The sequence below is a fragment of the Accipiter gentilis genome, chromosome 19 (assembly GCF_929443795.1).
Source record: "Accipiter gentilis chromosome 19, bAccGen1.1, whole genome shotgun sequence".
In the NCBI taxonomy this organism is placed as follows: domain Eukaryota; kingdom Metazoa; phylum Chordata; class Aves; order Accipitriformes; family Accipitridae; genus Astur; species Astur gentilis.
The window spans coordinates 20,617,509-20,640,625 of NC_064898.1; the positions used below are offsets into that span (position 1 = coordinate 20,617,509).

The window sequence follows — 23,117 nt, forward strand, 5'->3', positions numbered from 1 at the left end:
ATATTTACAGAATATATATATATCTAATTTTGTAGGTACATATAACTCGCATTTTAAAAACGATCTCACAGAATGTGTTTTTCAAGGTGTATTTTAATGAAGCATTCACCCATGGCCTACTTTCAAATGCCGACAGTTCTCCACAGTTAATAAGTAATATGCAGCGCCGGGGGAAAGGAACGGCTATACCTTAACATGCTTTGCAAGCAAGGTAGCTTCCAAGAGGTACCTTTGGGCAAATCTCATGACCGAGAGCAGGTTTTGTTACTTTTGACTACACCAGCTCTCTCCTGCTAGTGGAGTGAAAAGGAGGAACGCTGCTCCGGGCTCTGTTCAGACCCAAGCCCACTGGTGTGAGGGGTGACCAGTTAGAAGGCGCAAGACAGCCGGCCACCACAGGAGGAGGGAGGTCGGGCTCACTCGCCGAGGCCAATGAATTCCCACCCGGTAGGGAAAATCCTGTGTCCTGGATCGGCTGGCGCCGCACCGAGCGGCGTGCCGGCCCCCCCCCCCCAGCTCCTGTGGCACAACCCCCCCGGCCGAGGCCGAGGCCGAGGCCGAGGCCGGCTTTCGCTGACAGGCCCTACCTGAGCGCCGCGGCCTGTACTAACACGACTCGCTACGCCGGAGCGAGCGGTTTCTCTGGTACGGGGCTGCCGGCAGTCGCCGCTCCCCCGGTGCCAAGGGGCCGTTCCCGGGGCGGCGGGGAGGGGTCGGGGGCTGTGTGAGGCGGCGAGGGGGGAGTAGGGGGCTGCGTGAGGCGGAGAGGCCGCCCGGCAGCGCCCGCCGCCCGGCCGCGGGCCCGCCTCAGGGCGGTGGGCGGGGTGGCGTTGCCAGGCCAACGGCTGACCCAATAGGGAGCGGGAGGCGGGGCGGCGCGGGTAACGGCGTTGCCGGCCCAACGGCTGACCCAATGGCGGGCAGGGGGCGGGGCCGCGCAGTCACGGTCGCGGTCTCGGCGGAAAGGCGGGATCGCGCGGGCCACCAATCAGAGCTGCGAGCAGGGACGGAAGGCGGTAGGAAGAGGCGCAGCGGGTTAGGAGCAGGGGAGTCGGGAAACGCAACCAATTGCGAGTGGGGACGCCGGGGTGAGAGCGGGGCTTTAGGGCAGGAGCCAATCGGAGGGGGCGAAGGGCGGCGCTAGCCAATTAGAGGCCGCCGTCGCGGTGAGCCAGCCAATCGCGAGCTGAGCAGAGGGGACGCCAGCCAATCGGGGCGCAGCCAGCGAACAAAAGGGGGTTTCCAAGCCGCCGGCCCCTTTCCTGAGAACAATTTCACATGACGCAACGGTTGGAGGAAGAGGTTTGCGAACCGTAGCCGCCGCCGCCATTTTGTGAGCGTTGAGACTGAGTCGGCGGCGGCTGAAGGAGCGGCAGCGCGAACGGCAGCACTACAGCCAGCGGGAGCCGCAGCCCGGAGGATGCGGTAGAGGAGCCCAGCGGCAGCGGCGGGGGGGGCGGCATCGCTCGGCGGCGGCGGCGGCAGGGGATCGCGGGGAGGGGGCTCTCGGTCGGTGGGTCGGGTCCTGGTGCGGGCCCCGGTCGGAGAAGCATGTCGGCCCCGGAGAGCAGCGCTGGTAGCAGCGAGGCCCGGGAGGACGCGTGCCGCGATTACCAGTCGTCGCTGGAGGACCTGACGTTCAACAGCAAGCCGCACATCAACATGCTGACCATCCTGGCCGAGGAGAACGTGCCCTTCGCCAAGGACATCGTCTCCCTGATCGAGGCGCAAATCGCCAAGGTTTTTATATTCCACCGACTACTACTCCTACCTATACTGCTGGGGGGACCGGCCGGGGCAGCGGGCTAGGGCGGCCTCGGGGGCTAGGAGGAAGGGCGCGGGGGAGATGGCCCCCGGGCGGAGCCGGGCAGAGGGGCGGCAGGAGGAGGGTAGAGGGGATAGGGAGAGACGGCGAAGCGGCGAGGGCGAGAGACGGAAACAGGGCGAGAGAGAGGGGAAGGCTCGGGGGGCAGGCAGCGGGCCGGATGGGGCGAGGAGGCCAGCGGCGGGGTGGGTATGGCCGGGCTTGGGGCGGGGGCCGGCGAGGCAGCGGGGCTCAGGGGACGTGGAGGTAGTTGGGGGGGGTGGGGGGTGGCGGCTGATGAGGGGGCGAGCAGAGAGAGCAGGATTCCGACGGAGCTGGATGGAGGGTGCCGGGGACTCGGGGCGGGGAGGGGAGCGCCCCGGCCGGGGCAGCGGGGAGAGGGCCAGGAGGCTGCGGCCGCTGTGGGGGAAGCAGGCGGAGGGGAAGCGTGTCTTAGGTGGGATCAGGGAGCACGGGGCGAGGCGTCGGGGGCTCCTCCTTCTATCGCTGAGCTTAAGGCTGCTGCTTCTACCCTCCACCCCACAGGGAGCAGGGGACTCGAGGGAGGGGAACAGCCCCCACACCACCCCGTTCGTAGCAGGGGGGGGAGGGTTTGGGACTCGCCCCACCAAAAGCTTTGGGAGGGCAGCGTGGCTCGCGATTTAAGCCCCGTGTAAATACCAGACACAACATGGCGGCCTGGCAGTGACTGGGCAGCAGCACCTCGCCCTTGTAGCTGGGCTTTCCCCCTACATGGAGCCAGGATTCAGTGTCTCGAATCTGGTGTCTGAACCCCTGTATTTAGCGATTTCGACAGCAGACGAATATTGCGACCATTAGAGAGGGCCTGACTGGGAGATACTGTGGAGGGTTGGGGTCTTTTTGGGGGTAGTTTAAAGGAATAAAAATAAGGTTGAGTTTATAGCACGCAAATTGTCCACTTCTGAAGAGCTAAATATAATGACTTTTAAGTATCAGTTAAGGCTATTTTCCCAATGCGGTCCCTGTGAGGTATTATTTTGCTGGGGGTGGGCACCCTTATCTTATAGAAAAGTTTGTGGGTGAAAGGTGATCATCTGTTCCGGATAGAAAATTGTGTGTGGTGGTGATGGGGATTGTTTTGCTCTGCCTGATTAGAGAAAATTCTGTGGGCTTGGGATAATCTGTTTGGATTTCAGGTGATCTGTGCCCTGAGTAATGCTAGCGTTGTGTGCGTATTTAATTTATTTTGGCTAGAGAAGTTTATTGGTTGAGGATGGGGAAGAAGAAATTCTCCCCGACTGTAGAAACTGCAGCAGCCTGTAGGATCCTAACATGGCGTCTGAAAGGCACATGATATAAAAAGAAGGGAAAGAGGAGGCTCCCTCTGAGCCCAACCCAGGCAGTTGCTGACATCAGTCAGCCACAGCACATGGATGGGGGTTTACAGCACCTTTTTAACAAGAGCATTTTGTAAGAAAAGGGTTCTTCTTTCAATACCCCCCCCTATTCGTGCCAGTCACCCCTCCCCCGTTGTTTCCCTTGCTCCCTCTGATCTCAGGTGTTCAAAGGCTTTTTTCCTTTGGCTTTAAATCGTGGTTTATAATGGTGAGAATTGTACTATCTTAATGATGGGGAGGGAAGGATCTCTTAAGTTATTTAATCTATCTTTCTATCAATGCAGGATGGCTTTTTAGTGTTCCACAGACCTCTTCCAGTCTAGTTTTAAATGCTGCCATTGGCCGAGTTTGGCCATTCCTTGGGGAGGTGACCTCATAATCTAATAGATCTCACCATTATATCTCCTAAAGGGCAGTGGATGTGTATAAAATGATTTGTGATAAATATCAATGCTGTCAAAAATTTTTTTTTTTCATTTCTGGGTGATTTAGAGCCTGCCCTGAAGTGTGTTTTTTTTTAAAGATGTCTTAAATCCTGTATCAATGGTTAGTTTTACATAGTTACTGTTTGTGACTGTGGTTTATTCAAGGCAAGTTTTTAGTTGTTTCTGGGAAAGTGATCTCCTTTACTAAGCCACTTTTAAAAAGTGTTGCCTGGAGACAGTTTGTTTAGTGTAAAACTTGAGTGGTCTGCTTTACAATTTAATAAATGGTTCTGAAATGTGTGACTGGTATTATAAAGTTTGTAAATAAAAAGTGTGAAATATGTATTTGTCTTTTTATTTACCATTGTATAGTGCAGAATTTGTTTCCAAGACCCATTTTGTATACAAGGTTGTTTTTTTTTAAACAAATTTTTGCACGAGTTTGTGACTTGGGGTTCAATTGCCAGATATGATTTTAAACTTGAAATCTTTTAGGAAACTAATAAAAAAGAGCCACACATTTCCAACAGTAGCTTTTCTACATTATTTGAAGGAACAGTGGGAATTCTGTAATGAAGTCTTTAATATTATGCTGATGAGCTCAGAGTTAGCGTTCTTCTGTGTTCTGGTGATTATGCGGCGCCTCCCTGCCTTTTGGTTAGTGTCATGTGGGCACCTTTCTTGCTAGGGAATACTGTATAGACCACCTGGAAACAAAATACATTCAAGTCTGGGATTCCCTTTTGTGGTTATTGGAATACGTACTAGATACCTTGACATGATAAACATTTCCAGAAGAGAAAACTTAAAATATTCCAACCATATTTAAGTCATGGTTCTTAAAATGTGACACCTGAATATCTTGTATTTGAAGCAGGGTATGCTGCTAAGCTTCTAATTCTGTGCTGTAGTTTGAAGTAGGCTTCCTTACTAGATTACGGTGCTTCCATGTGTGATTACTTCTAACAGTCTGATGCATAATGAAAGTGACAGTTAAACTTGTCACAGTGCCTTTGCTACTAAGTGATTCCCCAGCATCTCAAACTTGAAGCTTAGCTAAGTATTATGAGCTACTTCCATACATTGGTGAAATGGAAGAATATGACATACTGTGTCAGTAGCTCCTGGGCTTAGGTACTTCTGAGACAGCTCTTTGTTTCTGTAACAGCTGACTTTAAAAGTCAGAAATTGTGCACTGTCCTTTCTAATAAAGGCAGGCATTCAGAACTTAAAAGTTAGTGGTTTTAATGTGCCATTGTGCAGACTGCTTTAAAGAAGAAACCAGTATTCCACAGACATTTTAATATTAAGTAGCTGTAGACCCACAGTCTTTGTTTTTTGAGGCCAGAGAGATGCATTTATTCTAACACTGTTGCATATTAGCTTGTTTACAGCTCAGTATTACATTGTAGTGTGAGATAGGCTTTTAATGTGCTGCAATTAGTTAACTGCATTTTTCTGTTGTCTTATGTACAAAGTACACCACCTGCCTGTTTTTACTTTTTTTCAATATGCTCAAAGGCAGTGACACCCCACCCCACCCCCACGCCCCAACTAACAAGGAATTCTACCCTCTTCAATATTAAGTTTCAGGTCACAGTAAATTAATACACATTTAAGGGTGAGGAGACATTGCAATTTACCCATATAAAAATATTGTTGACTTGGTGCCCTTCTGTGAACCACCTTAAAGGGGAAGGAATTAAATCTAAAATTGTAAAGCAAGAGCACTTCCACACACTTGTCTGGACAACGGGGCTGCGAAGTAAGGTGTCATTAATTAACCGAGTAGCCTATCCTGTTGAAAATGAGCAGTGAGTGAAGTTATTCTGGTTTTATCCTGAGCTTACAGGATGGTGAACAGGACTTAAAGTATTATGAGTGGATGCTCTTCTAAGGGGATCACGGTCAACACACGGCTTGTGGTGGTGTCTTTCATGTTGTCCTCTTCAACAAGTCTGTGTACTTGCTGATGTTTTCTGGAACTTTGCTGTGCCTTCTGCTTTGTGAAAGCCAACAGTGGGCATTAAAATCACCTTGATTTGGGCCAGTAGTGCTTTGTGTACGTTAGAAGTCACTGTAGCGGTCCAGCGTCACCACACTTCTATCGCACAAACTTGCTACAAGTTTTTTGAAAATGGATTTTAAAAAAAACCCCAAACAACTAAACAACAAAAAAACAAGCCTTCTCTTGTAGCAAAGATGTGTCCAGAGTTTGAAGACTCCCTTCTGTGAAAATCATGGTTGCAGTTCCTGAGCTTGTCTGTGTATTTACCCGGTCGACTAGATGATTGAGTTTTGTCTGCATTTTGAACTTTGTTCTGACTGTGCATTTTTGCATGCACTCTGGAAAACTGAACTGTCACTATCTACAAGTGCCAAGAGAGAATGGGACTCCTTGCTCTGTCCGTTTGGATTACAGTGAAATATTTGTTACCTATTCTGCGTCTAGTTTATGAAAAGACTGTTGATACTCGACATGTAATCTACGGCTGCAGAAGTTCACTAATTTGGGCTGTTTGCCAGAAGTCTGATTTGTGTTCTGTGAAATCCAGAAAAACAAGCATTCAGGAGGTTTGAATTATGAACTATTTTTTAGAAGTTCCTTGAAGTGCTAACGATGGTTTCCTGCTAAAGTTACTTTCTCAAGTGGGTTTTGAAAGGTTACACTCAGTACACTAGCGGCAATACTGTCTTGTGGGCTGCTTTTTTCTTCTTTTTTTTTTTTTCCCCCCCTTTTTCCAAAGCTTTGATACGCAAACAAAATAATCTAAGGTGTTCCTTTTTTATGTGATAGACCCACTGCGTTATACTTTGAACTGAGTATCGATTTTCCAGAATAAGTTTTTGTATAAACAAAAAATCCCAAGCCAAATCCCTTGGTGTTTATAGTGGCAACCAAAAAGAGAGGTCTGTATTTCTGGGATTGGTAATCCCTTTATTTAAAAAGTTTAATATATGTTTTTGTTGTACTAAACTTCTCAGTTTCTTTTTATTACTCCAGGCTCCTGCATCAGAGAAGCTCCCTGTTATGTACCTTATGGATTCCATTGTCAAGAATGTGGGAAGAGAATATCTTACTGCATTTACTAAAAACCTAGTTGCAACATTTATTTGTGTATTTGAAAAGGTATATACACTTTCAGAAAAGTTCTGTATTCTAAGCGAAATTTGTTCCTGGTAAAATAAATACATGCTTTCAGTTTTGGGTTTTCTTGGGTGGTGAACTATACAAATTGATTGTTTTTTATAAATCTCAGTATTGTATCTATACTGTGGAGGATTATTCCTGCTGCTATGAAGCACGAAAGTTACATGTTAGCTGAAAGATGCAAAGTCTTACTTAATTTAATTTGGTTCATAACCATCTGTAATTTTCCTATCCAGGCGAGATTTTACTAACAGTATTTTGGTTACCGATTGCTTACCTGGATGGACTTTTTTGTAATGTATAAACCAATTAATTATGAATTGTTGGTTTGTTTTTGAGATAGTCTTTATGACAAGAATAGACTTAGAATCAGTTTCTTGTGGATTTCTCAGAGCTTCTCTCTCTGTAGTTAGTCTGATTTATTTAATTCATGATGTGCAAAATGAGTGCTTAAACTGTGAAGAGTGAATAGCACTGACACCTTATTCTTTCCTGGTGGTCTGTGATTTGAAAAAAATGCTGTTTGGGGGAAAGGGTCTTAGAATGTGTTGTTATATTACATTACAAACACGTGTTTTAATTTCATTCAACATTGAAAACTGCTGCCATATCTTTTAATTTTTGCTCTTAATCTTTAAACCCAGTGAAGCAATTGTGCATATTCCTCAGTGAGAAAGGCAAATCATAGTCCAGTTTTTGGAAGGCTGGGCTTGAATGGGTTTAAGTTGGATCAGAAATGAAGGGTTAAATTCTGTGGTTTCCTCTATGCTATAAGAAAGTGGCATCTCATATGAATTAGATGAATGGAGCTTTTGCATATTTATCTACCATTACATATCAGTGAGGATCTGAGATCCCAGTATGCTTTATACATGCTTTTCAGATGTAAAATGCATGATGAAATAAGAAATAGATTGTAATAATGACCACAGAACACTTAAAACTCCTGTGTGTAGAGTAGATAAGATAGGTAGACGCTTACTTGGTTTTTTCAGTACTAGATGGTGAATGTTCTTTTACTGAGTTGCATTTAATGTTGCAGCTGAAGCTCTGGATAATAACTGATTTTCAGAGTTTTATAGGTTAACTGTCTACTAAGCTAACAAGAAATATTTAATTAATGTGTATTAATTAAATGTGTAAAGTAGCAGTCAATTCTAATAGCTTAATTGGTCGTGTTAAAAGATGCAAGTAGAACTCCAGCACTGACATTGTTAAAAATTTTGTTTTATCAGTAAATGGTCACTAAAGTATCTTTAGACACTTGATGAAGTCAGAAACTTCTGCTCAGTCATTTCTGCACCTTTTGCAGTGAACTTCATACCCTCTCATTGAAAATTGTATAGAGGCACCCCCCCAGTAGCTAATTATTTTTGTTGAAGTTCCTGCTCCTCCCTGAAAGAACCTCCAAACTTTCCAGACTATTCTTTGTCTTGCTGTAACATCTTAAAAATAAAACTGCAGCAAAAGCCTTCTACATAGTCAATGATTGAATTGGGATATTGGCATTTGGACAGCTGCATATGTTTTGTCCTCAAATGTTTTTCACTTATTAATTGAACTAAAGTTACGAGATGACCTAAATTTTGCTTTATTGTAAATTTATAACTTACCTGTCATGAGATAATACGAACTAATTGTTTGTGAAGAGGTAAAATGGGCACAGGTCCTACAAGTGTGCTTGATCTGTGGCTCACATATGGGTCTAAGTTTGCAGCTGGACTGAAATATAATTGACTTCATTTTAGCTAATACCCTTTTTGTTGCATTTGTTGGAAAAAAAAATCCTTCAGTGACTAAACAGCTGAGCAAAACACCTTTTCTGTTCACAAAGTTTGTTGTTTCCTGATTTGTTTATCATTGTTTCACTCCATTCAGCACAAACACTTTAATAATGTATTGTCTTAGAGGCTGTTGCCTTTCAATATTTTTGTTACTGTATTTTTTCCACAGAAATTGGGCAAGTAAAATGAGAATTTTGGTAATGGAAAAGTTGAAAGAAAATTCTCAGAGAATGGTAATACACAATAAAACCTTCAAATGGCCTTGAAACAACAATTCTACATTTGAACTTCTGTTACTCGTTCCGTTGGTATAGACGTATGATCTGCACTGCTTATAAATTCTGTATAGCAAGTTCAATGTGTTAAAATGCCGAATTGTTGATAGAAATAGGAAATAAATGAAATCTTAAGTTCTACAGAAAAGTTTAAGAAATTGTTTTATATTAACTTAACAAGCCATAGAATTGTTTTATTGTTTTAGGTGGATGAAAATACTAGGAAAAGTTTATTTAAATTACGCTCCACATGGGATGATATTTTTCCTTTGAAGAAACTGTATGCACTTGATGTCAGAGTCAACTCATTAGATCCTGCTTGGCCAATTAAACCTCTGCCCCCAAATGTGAATACTTCTAGCATCCATGTGAATCCTAAATTTTTAAATAAATCGGTAAGTCTTTATGCCTACTGTGTGAACAGATGGTAATACGTGTAGTTTTCATTGTTTGTATGCTGCTTTTTGACAATTTAGTATATTAAGAATGAAGTATCTGACGTTTGTAGACAGGTAAGAGGAATTTCCGAATTCAGAATATTTGATGGGTTTGGTTTTTATATTTCAAAACTGTATTCTGGATTTTTGGAACACTGATTAATTTATATTAACATCATGTACACCTGTCACAGCAGGCAAATTCTAATGGGGCTAAAGTTTCAAATTATTTTAGTTATATTTTGCATTAAAAATGCAATTTATAGCTGTTACACAAACTAAGTCGCAGTGCTGGATCATGATAACAGTTCAAGGAGGTGGAGTTAGTTGATTCCATCAGGATTTTAAATGTAACTTTTTTTATTCTGTTTTTAGCCAGAGGAATCTACTGCACCTACCTCTGCTGTCACTTCTGGTGCCTCTACTCCTCCAGCTGTTCCTGAAATACAAAAGAATTTGACACAGGAGCAACTGATAAGGCAGCAATTGCTTGCAAAGCAAAAGCAGTTGTTAGAACTTCAGCAAAAAAAATTAGAGCTGGAGCTGGAACAAACTAAAGCACAGTTGGTGAGTAAGATAGCTGATGAAACTTTTATAGTTGGGACTCACTTTCTTTTGGACAGTACTTAGCTATACTGGTAACTGCCATACATTATTTTTTTCATCATGATAGAGAAGCATAGCTATTTTAGAACTAGAGCAATGCAAGTTGATCTGGGGTTCGTGAACAGTATTTGTTACCTCAAAACCTTAAGGGTTACACTCAAAATAGAGGTTAAAAAAAAAAAAGGTGAAGTTTTTGGTTTTCTGTTTTTAACTTCTCTCCAAAATGATGCCTGCCAATGATCCTTTTCTTCCACCTCTTCTTGTGGCTTACAGCAAACCAGGCTTTTCCAAATATATTTGCTCTTAGAGAACAAGGAAGCGTGACTGTTGGAAATAAAGGCAGTTTCCTCATTAGGTCAGGTTGGTTTGATGCCACCATCCGAAGATGGTGGTTAAGCTGTAGTTTTTTACATGTGTAATTGAAAGTCTTGCTATATTGACAGTTGATGGTACCAAAATAAAGCATCTTTGCAGTGTAGAAATACGAAAATTATATCAGATAGTTGGCAGCTTATTTGCCTTGAGCATGTGGAATATATAGAAAGACTAATGCTGTAATGAGAACATGTGCCTAAGTAACATGTTTTGCAGTATTGACTTTGTAGTACTGATTTTGCATTATATTGAGTTTGATCTTTTGTAATGGTACTGCATTATTTTAGCACTTGTGATTAGCAATTAGTGGGTCATTTGAGTTAAATGGTTGAATCTCATAACTTTCAAGACATTTCTGTTTATACTTTTGGTTTCGAGACAGACTATGATCATCTTGGGGTAGGAGTTATGTCATGCAGATTAATGCTGGATTTTTTCCTATTTCAGGCTGTATCTCTTAGTGTTCAGCAAGGATCATCTACTATAGCTTCAGTTCCAGCACCTTCCAAGCAACACATGTCTCCCACACCTCACATGACAGTTAAACCACCTCATCAGACTGCTGTGCAATCCGAAAAAAACAAACCATCCCCAAGTCCTCCACTTCATGATATCAAAATGGTAAATAGGGATCCCCGACTTAATAGGATGGCTCAACATTCTTCTCATGCTAAAGATCAATCTCATAGGAAAGAATTTCCACCAACCACAACTAGTCAGTCTGATACCAAGGCAAACAAAACAACACAGGCTGAAAAACAAAACTCAACAAAGCAAGAAAAATTGAAAGCAAGTGAAAAAACACAAAAGAAAGAACTTGACCAGTCAGAAGCAAAATCTAAATCACCATCCCCTTTGAAAAATAAGCTACCCAATGCTAAAGATACTAAAACCCAGGAATGTGAAAGCACAAAAGTATCTGAAATTAGTAAGCGGGATCCAAGACTGAAAAGACATCTTCAAGATAAGTTGGAGGGCAAAGAGGAGGAGGTGAAAGAAAAGCGGAGAAATACAGAGAAAAAAGAAAAAGAGGAACATAAGACATGTGAACATAGACCAGCAGGCAGCAGAAATAAAGTGATTAATGGTGCTGTTCAGAAACAAGACACGACTACAGAGGAGTCAGAAAAACAGGGTGGAAAACAAGGGAGATCGAGTAATAGAAAACGGTCACGATCACGCTCTCCTAAGGCACGGTCACCATCTACCCATTCTCCAAAAAGACGAGAGAGGAGATCACCGAAAAGAAGACTTAGGAGTTTATCTCCCACTTCATCAACTCCTAAAATAGGAAAGATACGTCAGATAGGCCCTAAGCAGTCTCATGTTGAAGAAGGCACACAAGCAGCAAGAGATGAAAGAAATTCTAATAAGAGAAACGTTAAACAAGAGGTGCGAGATCCGAGGAGAGTGAAAAAAGCCCAAGAAGACAGGCCCCAAGAAGCGGCAAGCCAGCATTCTACAAAAGTGTCTCCTGATCCAAAGGAGAATGCAGAAAATTGGCAAGGATCCAAATCAGGCAAGAGGTGGAAATCTGGTTGGGAAGAAAATAAAAAGTAAGTTACTATCATTTAAACGACTTCTGTTTAAAGTCAGTGGAAATTCTACTGCTGACTTCAGTATAGTTGGCTTTGGGAGGCAATGTTCAGGTTGTTAAAATTTATAAGTTTAACTTCTACTAGTAAAATACGGAAATGATACATACTTAGATTATAAGGTGATAGTGCTGTTTTGCCATGATCAGTTCTAATAGGGATGTAAGAGTAATGTCCTGAATAAAGGAGTGATCTGTATTTTAAATACATTCTTGCTTTCAGCTCACAGCAGAATGAAGAACACCAAGCACTTGGTAAATCTCCTCACCAAAGACACCGGGAAAACTGGCCTGCTGGCAAAGGAATTTTATCACCCCGAGCACCAAAGCAGCAGCACCGCTTAAGTGTGGATGCCAATTTACAGATCCCCAAAGAATTGACATCTGCAAGCAAGAGGGAATTACTTAAGAAGGTAATATTGGTAAATCTGTCTTCATAGAAGTATCCTGGGTATAGTTTGCTTTTCTCTTTGGAAGTCTAAACTTTAACTTTATATTCTAGGCAAATGAACGTTTAACATCTGGTGAAATAACACAAGATGAGTTCCTCATGGTAGCTCATCAGATCCGACAGCTGTTCCAATATCAGGAAGGAAAGCACAGATGTAATGTCTGGGATAACCCTACAGAAGAAAAATGTGGTTTGAAGAAGAAACCTCTTCTGTCGGATGCAGAACTAACATATTATGAACATAAGGCTAAACTAAAAAGAACACAAGTTCAGCATTCATTGTCAAGGCTTGATCTGTTGGATCCTGATGATATTTTGGATTATCATATACCCGATGCATTGCTTTCTGGAATAGAATGTGAGCAAGCGAAAGCGAAGCGTGGAGTACAGTTCGACAGAAAAGAACCATTTGGAGAGAGGTCAAGGAGACACTCTCCTGTAAGTGGCACTAACAGACCTTTTGCCGATAACCTCTCACCACTTGAGAGTCGACGAAGACTTGAGGAACAAAATGCTACTAAAGGAGCAAGAGGTTCTAAGAACTTTGATCCTTATGACAGCTGGGGAGAGTCAGATGAATTTAGAGATGCTCTCAGACAACAGGGGAAAAGCGCAACAGAGTTCCAGAAAATAGATGGTGATGCAATCTGCAGATTTGATAATCGTGAAGACAGACAGCTTCTTGGGCAAGCTGGTATGTGCTTTTCTTTATTTAAAATCTGTTAAATAATTGGCAACATTTTAGTGACTGGTTATCTGGTTTGTTCTGGGTTTTTTAGGTGTTCGAGAGGAACCAAGATCACCATTCAGTGAACGTTTCAAAAGAACTAGATATGAAGATCCAGAGAAAGCACCGTTTCCTGAAAGTCCAGGATCAAGATTTGGAAGCATTGAAGCAAAGCAGAGGATAAGTGCACTAATGGAAGACAGACCTCTATTTGATGGCTCACCTAGACAGGCTGCTGCAAGGGTTGGGGTAGATGGACAAGGAAGTCCTTTTGTTGATGGTCCTGCTGCTGGTTCAAGTTCCAGAATTGATGGGCCACCTGGACAGGCTGCTATGAGATTTGAGGGGCCTTTGGTGGGGGCTGGTGCCTCTCAGTTTGATGGACCACTAGCAGGAGCAGGGGGAGCTGGACCCCTAAGATTTGATGGGCCACCGGGGCAGCTGGCAGGGGCCCTGAGGTTTGAAGGACCCCCAGGACAAGTTGGTGGAGGAGGTCCGCTGAGGTTTGAGGGACCTCTTGGGCAGATAGGTGGGCCTTTGCGATTCGAGGGGCCTGCAGGGCAGCCTGTAGGTGGTCCTAGATTTGAAGGACCTGGGGTTGGTCTCAGGTTTGAGGGTCCCCGTGGTCAGCCTTCAGGTGGTCTCAGGTTTGAGGGACCTCACGGTCAACCTATGGGGCCTCGAGGTCAACCAGGGGGTGGTCTCAGGTTTGAGGGACCCCATGGTCAGCCCTTGGGGCCTCATGGTCAACCAGGAGGTGGCCTCAGGTTTGAGGGGCCACATTTACAGCCATTGGGACCCCATGGTCAACCTGGAGGTGGCCTCCGATTTGAGGGGCCACATGGTCAGCCTCTGGGGCCACATGGACCATCAGGCGGTGGGCTCAGGTTTGAGGGGCCACATGGACCATCAGGTGGTGGGCTCAGATTGGAAGGACCACATGGTCAGCCAGGTGTGGGTCCTAGGTTGATTGATGGACCAGTACACCAGGGAGCTGGTGGACTTAGATTTGATGGTCCTCTGGGTCGGGCCGGTCCAAGATTTGATGGTTGTCACGCAGCTGGATTTGATGGTCAGCCTGGACAGCTGTCTCTCTTGCAAAGATTTGATGGAATTCATGGACAGCCTGGTCCAAGATTTGAAAGGGCACCTGGCCAGCAGGCACAACCACGATTTGATACAGCCATACCTCAAAGATTTGATGGACCTCACCAGCCAGCCTCTAGATTTGACTTGCCCCTTGGCCTTCAAGGTGCACGTTTCGAAAATGTAGCTAACCATCCTGCCTCAAGACTAGAAATGTCACCATATGGACAAGGTGGTCCGTTTGTCGATCATCCCAGCCAGGGCTACAATGGACCATCTCACGGGATGCAGTTCCAGAGACCGGATATATTTGATGGTTCGCCTGGACCAAATTTCAATGGACCAGCTGGCCCAGGAGCACAGAACTTCCCATTGAGAGCTGGACATTACTTTGATGAAAAAAGTCTTCAGGGTCCTCAATATGGAAACTTCAATAATATGCCAATGGGAAGTAATCAGGTAAGAACTGATTGCATTAAATGGTTTGCTTGGAGAAGTGTTTTTGTGTAGAGAATTAGCGGGTTTTATTCCTTTAAAAATTGAAGATTTTTCTGAAGAGCTGGCAGACTGGGAGCCAGTTTCAAGCTAAAAAAGTCATCCTTCTTCAGCAGTTTATATATAATTTAAGGACATGTTTTGCTAGTTTTTAAGAATCTCATTTTAAGAATTAAACAAAATAGTGGATCTTTAGGATCACTTCGTAGCTCTGAATGTGACAGTAAATTTAGTATTTTTAACTTGAAAACAAAACTAGGTACTTGGAAGCCTGGGGTGTTTTCATTAAACTTGCACAAAAGTGAATTCTATATAAAGCATGAAAGATGATGTAAGTGAATATACATGATTCATTTTTCTAAGAGGTGTAGAATTAAAATGGACCAAAATAATTCTGTTGTCTTTTTGCAGCTGTTAGTACTGGTGACAAGCCAGTTTTAGAGAGATACCCATAACTTGGGGGAATTGAGAAAGATGCGGACATTGTTGAATTACAGTCTTTTAAAATTATCGGCACTGGCATGCTTTAGGAGTTAGTTGTCTTTGCTGTTGTGTGTTAGAAGTGTTCTCGAAAGGGGAAAATGATACTTTACATCAGTGAACACGATGTCATCTCTTTCAGTAGGTTAGAGATTTTAGAGAGAATTTTTCATTTGGGGGATAATAATTGAACATGAAGAGTTAACTGATTGTACAAAAGCAGGTAATGTGTCCTGCTGACCTCTAATGGGATAAAATTTTAAATAATTTGCAAATCCAGAAAGCAGCTAATTAGGGAAAATCCATTTTTATTACAAGTGTGTTATAAAAACTGTTTTTCTACCTGAAGCTTACCGTAGCTGGTTTGCTGAAAAGTCCTGCTTTAAAGATGTGTTTCATACAGTGAATGTTATTTCAGTAGTTGTGTAAGAATCGTAGCATTTGTTAATAGATGTTTACTGGTTTCTCAGATTTCTTTCTGACGAGCTCTGTTTTGGTGAACAGGAGCTATTTGAAAGGAAGTACTGTGTTTGGAAAATGTGACTGAAGGCTCGATAGGTAGAAGAAAAGGTGGTTTTTTTTAATTTAAATGTTACGCAAAATGAGTATGTGTTCTGAAATTTTTCTAGTGGGAAATGAAAATGAGGGAAAGGTTACGTAGTCGTTTGTGGACCCTTCAATACCAGGCTGACATGGTTCACTCCTGGAAGGAGTTTAATATATAAAATTATTGAAAAACATCTAGAAGTTAATGATAAAATTAAAAAACCCTAAGTTTATAATGGTATTATTATTAAAAAAAAATACTTAAATGTTTACTTTCACAGGTTTCTCTCATGTCTGCTCAACCAGGGCCTTATGGCCAAGGTCAACAGTATTTGCCAAATCCTGGAAGTTTTGTTCAGAACCCTGCAGGTCTGTAACAAAATAATTAACTTCCTTTTATTTCTTTTGGATTGTTCTGTTTGTTAGTAGCCACAAAAATTACCCTTTTGTAATGTCCTGTTGTGCTAGGTCTGTGTGGTCTAAGGGAAGCATTCTCAGTGAGGTGACCATAGATGTGGTTTCTGTAATACCTTCATCTCTTAAGTGTTTTCCCTCAAACGGTGAAGGCTTTCATTAGTCTTCATTATCCATACCATGTGGTTTTGGTAGTTGTGCTAGAAAAGAAAATCAAAAAGGGAAATTTTGGTCTGCTTTTCTGGTAGGCACCAGTCTGTAGGTCTGGCTTGAATTTGTCAGGGTGTGTAAATGTTCCCAGTATATGAGTGGTTAGTAATGAAAAGCTTCTAAAAACATCATAAATGGTTAAAGTATGCGATGAAGTCAATAGGTCCTGGTGAAATATTTCAGTGTAAAATAAGAAAAATACTGCATTTCAGTAAACACTATCCAGTAGAAATCTGTGTATGGGCAACCAGCTCAGATAGCACTTCAGAATACATTATGAAGGAAGCTGTTGCAAGGGAAGAAATTAGCCAAAGACTAGACATAAAGAGAGTTGGTAAATAATTTGAAATAAAAAATGGAAGAAACAAGAGGCAGAAGGAAGAGTGTGTTGTGAAATACACTGATAAAAGTGAAGTAAATTTCTAATGCTAACGTGTTGTCTCCTTGAATGTCGATGTTTTTCCCCAGGAGCCCTTCCACATTCATATCCTGATAACCACCTTGGACAGCTTGATGTCAATGAATTGTTTGCTAAACTGCTGTCAACAGGGATCCTCAAACTGTCAAAAACTGACTCCACTTCAGCGCGTATGTAGATCCATTACATTCTAACTACTCAGTTTATCCACAGCTGAAGTGTAAAGCTAAGTATAAGAACTTTTGTGAACTCCTGCACTTTTTTTTAAAAAACTGAACTTTTTTGGGGGGGAGGAATTTAGTGCATGTGATGGAGTAAATGCTTAGTGTCTGGTTTAATTTGTACACTTCAGCTATCCAGAGCAGTCAGTTTTGTCTTTGATGCGGTGCCTCCGTAACTCAGATTCCTGTCAGTTTCTGCAATATTTCTGTGTCTCTGAAGACTGAATTTTAATGCCAAAGACAGAGGTGAATTACTGTTTTCCTGAATTGAAATTCTGAGTAACTTGTAGTATCTTGTATGCTTTTTTTAATGTTAGAGGATGACTGACTTGGCTATTGCACACTTGTACTTTAGCCTAGTCAGATCGTATTTATTAATAGTCAACTAAAAAGAACTTTCATGAGCATGTCGCTTCTTTCTGATAATGTACTGAAACTTTGATAAAATGGTATCTTTATGCTTTCTAGAAGTGAATGAAACATCAGCCCAGCCAGCTGCTGAAGAGGAAGATGATGACCAGAATGAAGATCAAAATGTTCCAGACCTCACTAACTTCACAGTTGAAGAACTTAGACAGTGCGTATAGTAGAATGAGTTTACAGTGTAGTAAGAATCGTGGCATGGTAGTATCTAGACAGTTAATCCAAAGACAGCTGAGAGCTTTTAAAAGATTATATGTCACTTTTTTTTTATGTTAGCCTTGAAGAACTTGAGGGAGGAAGAAGAGGCAAAATTAACCTGGGAAAACACAAGTTGCATGTTGTTAATTAATCAGTTAGGTTGTGATATGTATTGAAGCCAGTGTTTCTTCCTTTGTTACTACTAATTTTACCACCTTTGTGGTAGTGTGCAAAGCTGAGCCAAATGCAAGTGTTGCCATTTTATGCACTATTAGGTGATGAAGCTAGTAGGCATGAAATGAGCACTAGTGTGTTTCTCATGAATAGTTAATATGAACCCGTTGTTTGTGATTTGAATGTATCAATTGGTTGTGTTATGAAAATCGGGAAGAATTTAGCTATATTGTGTGCTTTAATCTTACAGTACATTGATGCTTTTCCTCTACTCTTGTGGGCATATGAAATGACTTACTGAGAAACTTCTTACCTGTTTCTTTTCAAAGAAGTGTTAAGACTCTTTTTTTCCCTTCTTGTAGGCGTTATGATAGTGTTATAAATCGACTGTACACTGGAATTCAGTGTTACTCATGTGGAATGAGGTTCACTACTTCACAGACAGATGTTTATGCAGATCATTTAGATTGGCATTATCGTCAGAACCGGACAGAAAAAGATGTTAGCAGAAAAATTACACACAGAAGATGGTACTACAGTTTAACAGTAAGTAAGGCAGTATGTGTCTTGATAAATTACAGGCTGGATTCTGTGTTTTAGTTGTTTATGTGCTGTAGGAATGCAGTTGAAGTTTACATGGTCACGGGAGTTGGCCTTTGGTAAACAATGATGTCTTAGATATTTCAAGTAGTTCTCAAATGCCTGTCAAAACACAAAAGGCAATTGTATGATGAACAATAAACAGTTTGAAGCTATTGGTACTGTTTTCATTGCACTGAGGATGGAATGGAAATCAAAGGATAGTGTTTTTTCTGAAAAAAGCTTTTTTTGAAGTGTAGCATTGTGAGAAAGTGTGCACTGTGCTCATGCTGCATGTGAGGAGCACTTCGGTTTTAATGAAGTAAGATCTATTAAATATGCTACTTTGGGGATGTCTTCTCTTCCTGCTCCAACCCCATGTATTTTTTAAACATTTCTGGCTATTTGTCAGTGTCTTGAGTGTGAATGAAAACTTTTTCCTCAGGACTGGATTGAATTTGAAGAAATAGCCGATCTAGAGGAGCGTGCAAAAAGCCAGTTTTTTGAAAAAGCTCATGAAGAGGTGGTGTTGAAGACACAAGAAGCTGCGAAAGAGAAGGAGTTTCAGAGTGTCCCTGCTGGACCAGCTGGAGCAGTTGAGGTAAGTTCCAGCTTGCCTTTATTAGCCCAGATACTGAGAATCATCTAATACTTCAAGGAAGCTTACAGCATTCTTTCATACAGTGGGCTATATGTAGACTGAAGTCTTGTTCTTCGACCTCTGTGCAACTACGTTGTAGGTGGTGTATTTGTGTGTGTAATGGTTGTTTCGCAGGGGCAGATAGTAGTATGAATCTCCTGTAGTTCAAAAAAATTTACACCCATTGGCATCCCACCGTTTTAGCAAAATTGAAACAGGCAAAGTGTGTTAATTTACTGAATGTTTCCGTAGAAAGAGTAAATAGAGCAAGTGAATTGGAAATAGTCCTTTGTCATTCAAATTATGATGGTATTTACTGGGTTTTTGATACCTTGACCCAGAAATTTCTTTTTCATTAGAAGATGGGCATTAGGACAAAGTAATATCTCAATCTTAAAGTAACTACTAGATATGTATTTTGGTAGATGAATTGATGTAGTAATCAAATACAAATGTTAGTAGCATTACAATTTAGTTTTACAAGCTAAGCCTCTAAGAAACTAGCTATCAAGCCATGAAGGCGTTTGTTTTAATTTCAAAAAATACTTTTTGTGCTTTGTTCTCTGAGGTGATTATTTTGCACAGAAGTACTAAAAATGTTAATACTTCATCTAAAAGTTCTGCCTTTTTAATTTGAGACTCTCCATTAAGGGGAAGAGTGAAGGTAATCCATAAATAAAATTAATTAAATACCTGTACTGTATTGTCTTAAATAAGACAATAAGACAGTAAAACGCCATTAGATGGTTACAAAGTGTTTTGCAGAGACTTATAGCTAAAAAGGCAAAGCTTACCTTTCTCAAGTGACAGCAATCTTGAAGGCCGGACAATGATCATTGTGCAGTCTGCAAGCTATACGCAAAGAATTTTTAAGTAAAGTTTTCTAAAGTTATTTTTAAAGTGTGGACGAAAGATCATGTTGTAGTCTTAATGTATTTATCTTAATTTAAAAGACCCTTTTTTGACTGTTACTAGGTTCTTGAAGTTAATGTGTTTAGTAAATTGTTACAATAACATCATTTATCTTGTTACTCCAATAACTTTACAGAGCTGTGAAATTTGCCAAGAGCAATTTGAACAGTATTGGGATGAGGAAGAGGAAGAGTGGCACCTGAAGAATGCTATCAGAGTAGATGAAAAGGTAATCTGATCATACTTACATGTGATAGTTATTTATAGTAAAACAACCTGAAGAATTATAGCAAAAAGAAAAAAAAAAGGGGGGGTGGAGAGGGAGGGCCAGCAGTGCTTTCTCTACTGGCAGATTCCCACGGTAGTTTTTCTGGCTTCCAAGTACATAAATACCTTAGCCTTCGGAAGTGCTTGAAGTCCTGGTATATCATTAGTATAGGGGGTATATCATTAGTATAGGGTCACTAACCTTCCCTTATACTGCAGTGCTAAAATAAAAATGAATGTCTCTATATATGGGTGTAGATATTGGTTCAATTATTTCTGTATACAGCTGTACACAATTCCCAATGCTTCCCAGGCTTCTCTATGATAACTTTTCCTAAATAAACATACACAAAATCTTTTCCCAGTTATATTTGACACCACACTTGGCCTGCTTATACCATTGTTTTTCTAGACAAATTGTGTGATGTGTGTGTAATTGTCACTGTTCTGTTCATAACCAGTGATCCTGCTATAATTTATTTTTATGTATTTAAATTTTATAACAATTCTTTTTCAGATTTACCATCCATCTTGCTATGAAGATTACCAAAACGTAAGTGAATCCTTCTTCATATTCTTTGAAGGATTTTGCTTTCAGTTTGTTTGCTTGATCTCTGACTTTGCAGGGAGCAGATGTGTTCAGAATGTGCTACCTGTTTCTCTTGCCTATGACTAGACAAAGAATCGAAGGCTTTGGGCATAGCAAGTATATAATACAGAATTAGCTAAGATGTATTTCTTATTGTGATGTACTGTGACAGCTTGTGTGTCATACATGACTAAAGCAAAACCATGGTTTGAAAACACATCATGCATTTATTGTTGAATAATGTGCCTAATCTTAGGAATTTGCAAAAATGGAGTAAATGGGTGTTGGTGTGTGTTACATTTTTAAGGCTTTAGGAGTTACCATTCCCCTGGGGACAGCAGGGAATAGTTTATGGTAATGTGTTAAACATTTCATCCCTGCTTGGAGGATACCCTTTCAAAGTAATTGTGAAAAAGTAATGCTATTAAAGAATAAATCTGTTTTCTTAGGATCTTGATAAAAGTAGAAGTTTGGATTTTGAGTGTCTGACTGTCAACTTGTTTGCATTTTGAAAAAGAGTAAAAGGGATAAGAAGCTAAAAATCGTTGGTTTAATGTGTGTTAATGCTACATTGACTTTCACTTTGCAGACATCATCATTTGATTGCACACCATCTCCCAGCAAGACTCCTGTAGAAAATCCACTAAATATAATGTTGAACATTGTTAAACAAGAAACACCAGAGTCCTGCGACTCACCTAAAGTCAAAGAAGAACCTGATGACACCCCTACTGCCTGTGCAGAAGAGAGCACACCTGCATCTACAGATATCAAGACAGAACCTGATGAGTCTGTTTAAATGAACTGAGGTATGAATTCTTTTTTTTACAGAAGAGCTGCTGTGTTAACTCTGGAAGGCAAATACTTTTTATATGAAATAAAAATGTTCAACTGAGGCAGGGCCTCAACTACTGTTTGGTTAATAAATACATTTTTGTATTTGAATTTCTTATTGCCTGCACAGTTTCAGGTGTCATTGTGTGAAAGTTCTGTAGATGCGTGAAAATTTAATGGAATGAAATGGTATATGTAAAAATGTACGATTTTCACTTGTGGAAATGTAAATTATAAATAAAAGATATTTTTGCTATATATGGAGTGTAATGTTTATGCACACCATCAAATGAAGTGTTTCTGTACTTTTTTCAGTTGAAATGGAATTAAAAAGAACTTTTGCTCAATAAGATTCAGAAAAATGAAAGCAAGTAACTTCCTCCAGTTATCCCATAGGTGGGTTATCAAGGGAAGCAGTGCAGGAGCTTCTCAGACAGACAACCGTGCATTTATTTTCTTTTTAAACTTATTTGAACAAACTTACATATCCAGATATTTAAAAAAAAAAACAAAAAAACAAAAAACAGAAAAACAAACCAAAAAGACAGTTCTGGGTAGAAGGGGAAAATTTAACAAACCAACTGGAGTGCTTGATTGTGAACACAAGTGCCAACAAACAATTAACAAACCAGGATGCCTGGTAGTTAAGACATTTTTAATGATTATTTTTTTTTTTTCAATTAGTCAAACACATAAGAATTTAATACAGCTGAACAAACTTTTCTTTACGTTACAGGGGGGAATGAATGTAAGAATGCTCATTCGAAACATGGTTAACAGGTTTTTTTTGTTGCTTATGACTGGACTTAGATGGTAAACCAGATATCCTGAGATGTTAATATTTCTTAAATGTAATAAATAAAATTAAGCATATATTTGAGTGTGAGTCTCTTCCTTTCAGTAACGGGTTTGTGTGGCTGGCATGTTTGTGGGATTGGAAATAACCATACAATTGTGTGTCTGAGAACAATATGCATTTAATGTTTTATTTGCTCTGCCATGTGTTTAGTGCGTATTTTTAAAGCTGCTGGGAGCAAGACAAAAGCACGAAAAGTCAAGAGAGCAATGTCACAGTCCTAGTATATTACTCTTGCAGCAAGGATACTTGGGGGATTGGAATTCACCCTTAGTGTATGATGTAAGTAGAAATTATCAGCTGGGAAGGTGATTTTGCTGTTGGCTGCAACACTTCTTCCCATCTTCACAGTCAGGCTTCAGGCAGTTTTTAAGATGTGAATAACTACTTGACTCTCATATTAAGGTTGTAGCTATAGTTGTGAGTGTGCCCAGTTCTAGATGCCAGCCTTAAAAATACCTTTCAGAGGGAGTCTAGAGGAACAAAAATACTTAGGAGATTGATGAGGGGCGAATCGGTCCTTAAGGTGGTGTGTGTGGCTGCTGGCTGTGCTGTGGGGAGTTAACTCCTGTTACCTGTTGCAACTTCTTCCCAGGGAAGGGACATAGGCTTGGCCCTAATTGACACTTTGTGTCCTGGAATACTGCAAACTTCTAAATCATCCACCCCGAAATTAAGAGGAGACTGAGCAAAGAGGTGATGCCTTTAAACATGTAGAAGGCCATTAGAACAAATTATTCTGTCTATGAGGGACAGACCAAAAGGAG

At 41.1% G+C, this 23,117-nt stretch overlaps 1 protein-coding gene across 4 annotated transcripts; it reads left to right on the plus strand.

Moving 5' to 3' along the window:
* Nucleotides 1-1,043: 1,043 nt before the first annotated feature.
* PCF11 (PCF11 cleavage and polyadenylation factor subunit) lies at nt 1,044-22,367 on the plus strand. Of its 4 annotated transcripts, XM_049823412.1 has the most exons (17): nt 1,650-1,740; nt 5,806-6,182; nt 6,613-6,738; nt 9,025-9,213; nt 9,631-9,822; nt 10,684-11,792; nt 12,054-12,243; nt 12,333-12,975; nt 13,061-14,553; nt 15,897-15,984; nt 16,708-16,827; nt 17,347-17,455; nt 18,036-18,219; nt 18,698-18,853; nt 19,941-20,033; nt 20,589-20,624; nt 21,250-22,367. In XM_049823412.1, exons 2-17 carry the CDS (start codon nt 5,997-5,999, stop codon nt 21,457-21,459), a joined length of 5,124 nt encoding a protein of 1,707 aa, XP_049679369.1. In that variant the 5' UTR covers nt 1,650-1,740; nt 5,806-5,996; the 3' UTR covers nt 21,460-22,367. The 4 variants fall into 4 exon arrangements, with proteins under 4 accessions (XP_049679368.1, XP_049679367.1, XP_049679369.1 ...); XM_049823411.1 differs by lacking the exon at nt 5,806-6,182 and having other exon boundaries at nt 1,044-1,740; nt 17,350-17,455; XM_049823410.1 differs by lacking the exon at nt 5,806-6,182 and having other exon boundaries at nt 1,046-1,740.
* The last annotated feature ends 750 nt before the right edge of the window (nt 22,368-23,117 follow it).

Bases quoted from the DNA above. Each gene is read 5' to 3' on its own strand.
- PCF11 (XM_049823410.1), top strand. From the start codon at position 1,552: ATGTCGGCCCCGGAGAGCAGCGCTGGTAGCAGCGAGGCCCGGGAGGAC. The intron at 6,739-9,024 runs GTATATACACTT...TTATTGTTTTAG, and splicing joins TTATTTGTGTATTTGAAAAG to GTGGATGAAAATACTAGGAA. The intron at 18,220-18,697 runs GTAAGTAAGGCA...CTTTTTCCTCAG, and splicing joins GATGGTACTACAGTTTAACA to GACTGGATTGAATTTGAAGA.